The sequence below is a fragment of the Chiloscyllium plagiosum genome, unplaced genomic scaffold (genome assembly GCF_037043375.1).
Source record: "Chiloscyllium plagiosum isolate Xiang-an unplaced genomic scaffold, Cpla_swu_hap1 HiC_scaffold_25, whole genome shotgun sequence".
Classification (NCBI taxonomy): Eukaryota; Metazoa; Chordata; class Chondrichthyes; order Orectolobiformes; family Hemiscylliidae; genus Chiloscyllium; species Chiloscyllium plagiosum.
In genome coordinates this window covers 62,478,567-62,488,231 of record NW_028270163.1, presented here as the reverse complement: position 1 = coordinate 62,488,231, position 9,665 = coordinate 62,478,567, and the positions used below count along the sequence as shown (strand labels likewise).

The following is a 9,665-nucleotide window of genomic DNA, read 5'->3' as shown; positions in this document are numbered from 1 at the left end:
AGCTTGCACCAGCTCACATTCACTCACACTTACCCCAGCTCACACTCACTCACACTCACACCAGCTCACACACAGTCACATTCATACCAGCTCGCACACACTCACACTTACCCAAGGTCACACTCACTCACACTCACACCAGCTCACACTCACTAACACTCACACCAGCTTGCACTCAAACTTACCACAGGTCCCACTCACACCTGCTCATACCAGCTCACACTCACTCACACTCACATTAACTCTCACACTCTCGCTCACACACATCAACACCAGTTCACATGCACACCAGCTTGCACACACACTAACTTGCACACTTGTAACTCACTCACTAACTCACACAATTGCACACTCACTAACTTGCACACTCACTAACTCACATTCACACTAATTTAAATGTTAGCTCTCTCACACACACACACACTAAAACAGAGCTACTCACAAATGATAGTGTCACAGAGCAGCAGTGATTCACATTATTACTGATTAACTAACAGCACTTCCCCCTAATCATCTAGAATAACATTTTATTAAAAATAAAAGTGCAACATTGCTTTACCGTGGAATATTTCAGACTCTCTGTTGAAGGAACGACAAAACCGAGACATTAAAACACAAAAATATCATACTGCATTATTATCCCAATCTCTCTCCTTCCAATGATTTCTCCCTGCCCCTCTCTCCCTGCCCCTCTCTCCCTGCCCCTCTCTCCCTGCCCCTCTCTCCCTGCCCCTCTCTCCCTGCCCCTCTCTCCCTGCCCCTCTCTCTCCACCCCCCTCCCCTCCCACTCTGCACATTACAGTAAAACTCTTCTGTGCATTGCCTTGTGACTCTGCAAGATTTAAATGAACAGGACAGTGACCACCCGACAGCTGCTGAGACCACCTGGGTTAACGTGTCCTGAGTGAAGTCTGCGTATAACCTGGTGAGGGCTGTCCGGAGTTGGCACGAGTTGCTGGTATTCTCTACCTCAAGACTGGGCTTGTTTCAGAGTCTGTCACTGTCCACAGCTCTCAGGGAGTCTGTGTCATCTCTCTCTCTCTCTGTCTCTCTCTCTCTCTCGAGCAGTTTAATGTCAATCCTCGGTGGAACTAGCACGGTCAGTGAGCTGGCCAGGCTGCCTTGGACCAGTTTGTAGCTCAGCCTCACAACCCTGTGTTCCTCAGGAAGGGATCATACAGAACAGACAAGAAAATAATCCTGGCCCCACGCAGCTTCCAGTCAGAAACTCCCTGACTCCTACAGGATGAATGATAGGGATGTGAAATACCAGCTTCTCACACACCACACCAGACACACAGAGAGTCAACTTTAACAACTCCAACCTACAGGAAGACTGCTTCTATCGGTAAGTCAGTCACAACCCTCCCAGCACCGCGATCAGCCCCTGCTCCCACACTGTCACTGAACAAAGTCACCTTCTGAAGATGGCCATGCGTCAAAAATGTCAACTTCCTCCCAAACAAACTCATTATTTTCACAGGATCAAAAAGTGCAGAAGTAAATCTCAAATCCCAGCAGATATTATTTAAATTCACATGTAACTAGTAAATAAACAGATTGGCAAGATGTCAGGCCTCCATCACTCAGCAAAGAGCCAAGCTGGACCCGAACCCACGGTCCAGGCACTGGGTCCCACTGTCTTTATTTCTTAATTTCCAGGATGGAGGGATTGTGATCTAAAATAGCCAGGATGATCTTGTCCATATACTGTCTCAATCGCAGATTAATCTCCTCCTGCTCTTGAAAAGCTTCCATTAGCTACAAGGTGAACAATATGGAGTTAGACACAGAGTAAAGCTCCCTCTACACTGTCCCCCCATCACCCACCCCCAGGACAGGGGCTGCACCGGGTTAGATACAGAGTAAAGCTCCCTCTACACTGTCCCCCCATCACCCACCCCCAGGGACAGGGACAGCACGGGGTTAGATACAGAGTAAAGCTCCCTCTACACTGTCCCCCCATCACCCACCCCCAGGGACAGGGACAGCACGGGGTTAGATACAGAGTAAAGCTCCCTCTACACTGTCCCCCCATCACCCACCCCCAGGACAGGGACAGCACGGGGTTAGATACAGAGTAAAGCTCCCTCTACACTGTCCCCCCATCACCCACCCCCAGGGACAGGGACAGCACGGGGTTAGATACAGAGTAAAGCTCCCTCTACACTGTCCCCCCATCACCCACCCCCAGGGACAGGGACAGCACGGGGTTAGATACAGAGTAAAGCTCCCTCTACACTGTCCCCCCATCACCCACCCCCAGGACAGGGACTGCACCGGGTTAGATACAGAGTAAAGCTCCCTCTACACTGTCCCCCCATCACCCACCCCCAGGACAGGGACTGCACCGGGTTAGATACAGAGTAAAGCTCCCTCTACACTGTCCCCCCATCACCCACCCCCAGGACAGGGGCTGCACCAGGTTAGATACAGAGTAAAGCTCCCTCTACACTGTCCCCCCATCACCCACCCCCAGGACAGGGGCTGCACCGGGTTAGATACAGAGTAAAGCTCCCTCTACACTGTCCCCCATCAAACACTCCCAGGACAGGGACAGCCCGGAGTTAGATACAGAGTAAAGCTCCCTCTACACTGTCCCCCATCAAACACTCCCAGGGACAGGGACAGCACAGGGTTAGACACAGAGTAAAGCTCCCTCTACACTGTCCCCCCAATCAAACACTCCCAGGGTCAGGGACAGTATGGGGTTAGATACAGAGTAAAGCTCCCTCTACACTGTCCCCCATCAAACACTCCCAGGACAGGGACAGCCCGGAGTTAGATACAGAGTAAAGCTCCCTCTACACTGTCCCCCCATCAAACACTCCCAGGACAGGGACAGCCCGGAGTTAGATACAGAGTAAAGCTCCCTCTACACTGTCCCCCCAATCAAACACTCCCAGGGTCAGGGACAGTATGGGGTTAGATACAGAGTAAAGCTCCCTCTACACTGTCCCCCCAATCAAACACTCCCAGGGTCAGGGACAGTATGGGGTTAGATACAGAGTAAAGCTCCCTCTACACTGTCCCCCATCAAACACTCCCAGGACAGGGACAGCCCGGAGTTAGATACAGAGTAAAGCTCCCTCTACACTGTCCCCCATCAAACACTCCCAGGACAGGGACAGTATGGGGTTAGATACAGAGTAAAGCTCACTCTACACTGTCCCCCCATCAAACACTCCCAGGACAGGGACAGCCCGGAGTTAGATACAGAGTAAAGCTCCCTCTACACTGTCCCCCATCAAACACTCCCAGGGACAGGGACAGCACAGGGTTAGATACAGAGTAAAGCTCCCTCTGCACTGTCCCCAATCAAACATTTCCAGGACAGGGACAGCACCGGATTAGATACAGAGTAAAGCTCCCTCTACACTGTCCCCCCATCAAACACTCCCAGGGACAGGGACAGTATGGGGTTAGATACAGAGTAAAGCTCCCTCTACACTGTCCCCCCATCAAACACTCCCAGGACAGGGACAGCCTGGATTTAGATACAGAGTAAAGCTCCCTCTACCCTGTCCCCCCATCAAACACTCCCAGAACAGGGACAGTCCGGAGTTAGATACAGAGTAAAGCTCCCTCTACACTGTCCCCCCATCAAACACTCCCAGGACAGGGACAGCACGGGGTTAGATAAAGAGTAAAGCTCTCTCTACACTGTCCCCAATCAAACATTCCCAGGACAGGGACAGCCCAGAGTTAGATACAGAGTAAAGCTCCCTCTACACTGTCCCCAATCAAACATTCCCAGGACAGGGACAGTATGGGGTTAGATACAGAGTAAAGCTCTCTCTACACTGTCCCCCCATCACCCACCCCCAGGACAGGGACTGCACCGGGTTAGATACAGAGTAAAGCTCCCTCTACACTGTCCCCAATCAAACATTCCCAGGACAGGGACAGCCCAGAGTTAGATACAGAGTAAAGCTCCCTCTACACTGTCCCCAATCAAACATTCCCAGGACAGGGACAGTATGGGGTTAGATACAGAGTAAAGCTCCCTCTACACTGTCCCCCCAATCAAACACTCCCAGGGTCAGGGACAGTATGGGGTTAGATACAGAGTAAAGCTCCCTCTACACTGTCCCCCATCAAACACTCCCAGGACAGGGACAGCCCGGAGTTAGATACAGAGTAAAGCTCCCTCTACACTGTCCCCCCATCAAACACTCCCAGGACAGGGACATCCCAGAGTTAGATACAGAGTAAAGCTCCCTCTACACTGTCCCCCCAATCAAACACTCCCAGGGTCAGGGACAGTATGGGGTTAGATACAGAGTAAAGCTCCCTCTACACTGTCCCCCATCAAACACTCCCAGGATAGGGACAGTCCGGAGTTAGATACAGAGTAAAGCTCTCTCTACACTGTCCCCATCAAACACTCCCAGGGACAGGGACAGCATGGGGTTAGATACAGAGTAAAGCTCCCTCTACACTGTCCCCCCATCAAACACTCCCAGGACAGGGACAGCACGGGGTTAGATACAGAGTAAAGCTCTCTCTACACTGTCCCCATCAAACACTCCCAGGGACAGGGACAGCATGGGGTTAGATACAGAGTAAAGCTCCCTCTACACTGTGCCCAATCAAACATTCCCAGGACAGGGACAGCCCAGAGTTAGATACAGAGTAAAGCTCCCTCTACACTGTCCCCAATCAAACATTCCCAGGACAGGGACAGTATGGGGTTAGATACAGAGTAAAGCTCCCTCTACACTGTCCCCCCAATCAAACACTCCCAGGACAGGGACAGCCCAGAGTTAGATACAGAGTAAAGCTCCCTCTACACTGTCCCCCCATCAAACACTCCAGGACAGGGACAGCCCGGAGTTAGATACAGAGTAAAGCTCCCTCTACACTGTCCCCCCAATCAAACATTTCCAGGACAGGGACAGCACCGGATTAGATACAGAGTAAAGCTCCCTCTACACTGTCCCCCCATCAAACACTTCCAGGGACAGGGACAGTACGGGGTTAGATACAGAGTAAAGCTCCCTCTACACTGTCCCCCCATCAAACACTCCCAGGACAGGGACAGCCTGGATTTAGATACAGAGTAAAGCTCCCTCTACCCTGTCCCCCCATCAAACACTCCCAGAACAGGGACAGTCCGGAGTTAGATACAGAGTAAAGCTCCCTCTACACTGTCCCCCCATCAAACACTCCCAGGACAGGGACAGCACGGGGTTAGATAAAGAGTAAAGCTCTCTCTACACTGTCCCCAATCAAACATTCCCAGGACAGGGACAGCCCAGAGTTAGATACAGAGTAAAGCTCCCTCTACACTGTCCCCAATCAAACATTCCCAGGACAGGGACAGTATGGGGTTAGATACAGAGTAAAGCTCTCTCTACACTGTCCCCCCATCACCCACCCCCAGGACAGGGACTGCACCGGGTTAGATACAGAGTAAAGCTCCCTCTACACTGTCCCCAATCAAACATTCCCAGGACAGGGACAGCCCAGAGTTAGATACAGAGTAAAGCTCCCTCTACACTGTCCCCAATCAAACATTCCCAGGACAGGGACAGTATGGGGTTAGATACAGAGTAAAGCTCCCTCTACACTGTCCCCCCAATCAAACACTCCCAGGGTCAGGGACAGTATGGGGTTAGATACAGAGTAAAGCTCCCTCTACACTGTCCCCCATCAAACACTCCCAGGACAGGGACAGCCCGGAGTTAGATACAGAGTAAAGCTCCCTCTACACTGTCCCCCCATCAAACACTCCCAGGACAGGGACATCCCAGAGTTAGATACAGAGTAAAGCTCCCTCTACACTGTCCCCCCAATCAAACACTCCCAGGGTCAGGGACAGTATGGGGTTAGATACAGAGTAAAGCTCCCTCTACACTGTCCCCCATCAAACACTCCCAGGATAGGGACAGTCCGGAGTTAGATACAGAGTAAAGCTCTCTCTACACTGTCCCCATCAAACACTCCCAGGGACAGGGACAGTATGGGGTTAGATACAGAGTAAAGCTCCCTCTACACTGTGCCCAATCAAACATTCCCAGGACAGGGACAGCCCAGAGTTAGATACAGAGTAAAGCTCCCTCTACACTGTCCCCAATCAAACATTCCCAGGACAGGGACAGTATGGGGTTAGATACAGAGTAAAGCTCCCTCTACACTGTCCCCCCAATCAAACACTCCCAGGGTCAGGGACAGTATGGGGTTAGATACAGAGTAAAGCTCCCTCTACACTGTCCCCCATCAAACACTCCCAGGACAGGGACAGCCCGGAGTTAGATACAGAGTAAAGCTCCCTCTACACTGTCCCCCCATCAAACACTCCCAGGTCAGGGACATCCCGGAGTTAGATACAGAGTAAAGCTCCCTCTACACTGTCCCCCCAATCAAACACTCCCAGGGTCAGGGACAGTATGGGGTTAGATACAGAGTAAAGCTCCCTCTACACTGTCCCCCATCAAACACTCCCAGGATAGGGACAGTATGGGGTTAGATACAGAGTAAAGCTCCCTCTACACTGTCCCCCATCAAACACTCCCAGGACAGGGACAGCCCGGAGTTAGATACAGAGTAAAGCTCCCTCTGCACTGTCCCCAATCAAACATTCCCAGGACAGGGACAGCCCGGAGTTAGATACAGAGTAAAGCTCCCTCTACACTGTCCCCCCAATCAAACACTCCCAGGGACAGGGACAATATGGGGTTAGATACAGAGTAAAGCTCCCTCTACACTGTCCCCCATCAAACACTCCCAGGACAGGGACAGCCCGGAGTTAGATACAGAGTAAAGCTCCCTCTACACTGTCCCCCCATCAAACACTCCCAGGACAGGGACAGCCCGGAGTTAGATACAGAGTAAAGCTCCCTCTACACTGTCCACAATCAAACATTCCCAGGACAGGGACAGCACCGGGTTAGATACAGAGTAAAGCTCCCTCTACACTGTCCCCCCAATCAAACACTCCCAGGGACAGGGATAGTATGGGGTTAGATACAGAGTAAAGCTCCCTCTACACTGTCCCCCCATCAAACACTCCCAGGACAGGGACAGCCCGGAGTTAGATACAGAGTAAAGCTCCCTCTACACTGTCCCCCCATCGAACACTCCCAGGACAGGGACAGCCTGGAGTTGGATACAGAGTAAAGCTCCCTCTACCCTGTCCCCCCATCAAACACTCCCAGAACAGGGACAGTCCGGAGTTAGATACAGAGTAAAGCTCTCTCTACACTGTCCCCATCAAACACTCCCAGGGACAGGGACAGTATGGGGTTAGATACAGAGTAAAGCTCCCTCTACACTGTCCCCCCATCAAACACTCCCAGGACAGGGACAGCCCGGAGTTAGATACAGAGTAAAGCTCCCTCTACCCTGTCCCCCCATCAAACACTCCCAGGATAGGGACTGTCCGGAGTTAGATACAGAGTAAAGCTCCCTCTACCCTGTCCCCCCATCAAACACTCCCAGGGACAGGGACAGTATGGGGTTAGATACAGAGTAAAGCTCCCTCTACCCTGTCCCCCCATCAAACACTCCCAGGACAGGGACAGCCCGGAGTTAGATACAGAGTAAAGCTCCCTCTACACTGTCCCCAATCAAACACTCCCAGGACAGGGACAGCACGGGGTTAGATACAGAGTAAAGCTCCCTCTACACTCTCTCCATGGTCCCTGGGGCTGTACCCTATAGTTTCATTCGTTAGGTATCTGCTGGGTGAGCTGTGATTGGCTCGTTTACCTGGTCTCGGGTGGCAGTGTCGATTTCCGCAGCCAATGACTGAGCCTTGGTTTGAGTTGCAAACAGATTCTTCGCTTCGTACAAACTCAGGCTGAGGATCTGTCCGTTTAGATCATCGTTCTGCTCTCGTAGTCTCAGGTTCTCCTGGTAAAGAGGTGACAGTGTGGTAATGTCACATCACTGCACAGAGAGGCCACCAGTCACCGAGTGATGAGGGACAGTCTCTACAATAAAGCTGGCTGCAAGGGCAGCTCAGAGCACTCAGACAGCAACACTCTGCAAAACGCTGCCCTCCCCCTCCCCCTCCCCCTCCCCCTCCCTGTCACAAACCCTCTCCCCAGGGTACTACCCACCCCGAGACTGGAGCCCCCAGTCAGATGTCAGGACATTGCTGTGGATTGGGTTGGGGGGAGGGGGGGGGGATGTCATTGAAACATACAGAATATTGAGAGGCTTGGAGAGAGTGAACATGGAGAAGGAGTAGGAGAGACTGGGACCCGAGGGCACAGCCTCAGGGTGAAGGGACAACCCTTTAGAACCTGAGAATGAGAGGAATTTATTCAGCCAGAGGGTGGGGAGCCTCTGGGACTCATTACCACAGGGGACTGTGGAGACCTAGTCAGTGAGTGTCCTTACGACGGGGAGAAAGCAGGAGGACGGGGCTGAGAAACCAATCAGCCCACATTGAAAGGCAGAACATACTCAATGGGCCGAGCAGGTCAGGCAGCGTCCGAGGAGCAGGAAGCTCAACACTTTGAGCATAGGCTCTTCAGGAAGGCGTTTGATAAGGTTCCCCATGGGAGACTGATTAGCAAGGTTAGATCTCATGGAATACAGGGAGAACTAGCCATTTGGATACAGAACTGGCTCAAAGGTGGAAGACATAGGGTGATGGTGGAGGGTTGTTTTTCAGACTGGAGGCCTGTGACCAGTGGAGTGCCACAAGGATCGGTGCTGGGTCCTCTTTGTCATTTACATAAATGATTTGGATGTTGGCATAAGAGGTACAGTTAGTAAGTTTGCAGATGACACCAAAATTGGAGGTGTAGTGGACAGCGAAGAGGGTTACCTCAGATTACAACAGGATCTGGACCAGATGGGCCAATGGGCTGAGAAGTGGCAGATGGGGTTTAATTCAGATAAATGCGAGGTGCTGCATTTTGGGAAAGCAAATCTTAGCAGGACTTATACACTTAATGGTAAGGTCCTAGAGAGTATTGTTGAACAAAGAGACCTTGGAGTGCAGGTTCATAGCTCCTTGAAAGTGGAGTCACGGGTAGATAGGATAGTGAAGGCGGCGTTTGGTATGCTTTCCTTTATTGGTCAGAGTATTGAGTACAGGAGTTGGGAGGTCATGTTGCGGCCGTACAGGACATTGATTAGGCCACTGTTGGAATATTGCGTGCAATTCTGGTCTCCTTCCTATCGGAAAGATGTTGGGAAACTTGAAAGGGTTCAGAAAAGATTTACAAGGATGTTGGAGGGTTTGAGCTATAGGGAGAGGCTGAACAGGCTGGGGCTGTTTTCCCTGGAGCGTCGGAGGCTGAGGGGTAACCTTATAGAGGCTTACAAAATTATGAGGGGCATGGATAGGATAAATAGACAAGGTCTTTTCCCTGGGGTGGGGGTGTCCAGAACTAGAGGGCATAGGTTTAGGGTGAGAGGGGAAAGATATAAAAGAGACCTAAGGGGCAAGTGTTTTCACGCAGAGGGTGGTACGTGTATGGAATGAGCTGCCAGAGGAAGTGGTGGAGGCTGGTACAATTACAACATTTAAGAGGCATCTGGATGGGTATATGAATAGGAAGGGTTTGGAGGGATATGGGCCGGGTGCTGGCAGGTGGGACTAGATTGGGTTGGGATATCTGGTCGGCATGGACGGGTTGGACTGAAGGGTCTGTTTCTGTGCTGTACATCTCTACGAAGCTCCTTGGATGCTGCCTGAACTGCTG

General features: G+C 51.6%; 1 protein-coding gene across 1 annotated transcript in view; it reads right to left on the bottom strand.

The window, feature by feature from the left end:
* Nucleotides 1–786: 786 nt before the first annotated feature.
* rab11fip4b (RAB11 family interacting protein 4 (class II) b) overlaps nucleotides 787–9,665 on the bottom strand; it is a 230,584-nt gene continuing 221,705 nt past the window's right edge. The window contains exons 5-6 of the mRNA XM_088000812.1: nucleotides 7,714–7,857; nucleotides 787–1,761 (exon numbers count right to left, since the gene is read on the bottom strand). Of these exons, the coding sequence (XP_087856938.1) occupies nucleotides 1,645–1,761; nucleotides 7,714–7,857 (261 nt within the window). The 3' untranslated portion in view covers nucleotides 787–1,644. The remainder of the gene's footprint in view (nucleotides 1,762–7,713; nucleotides 7,858–9,665) is intronic.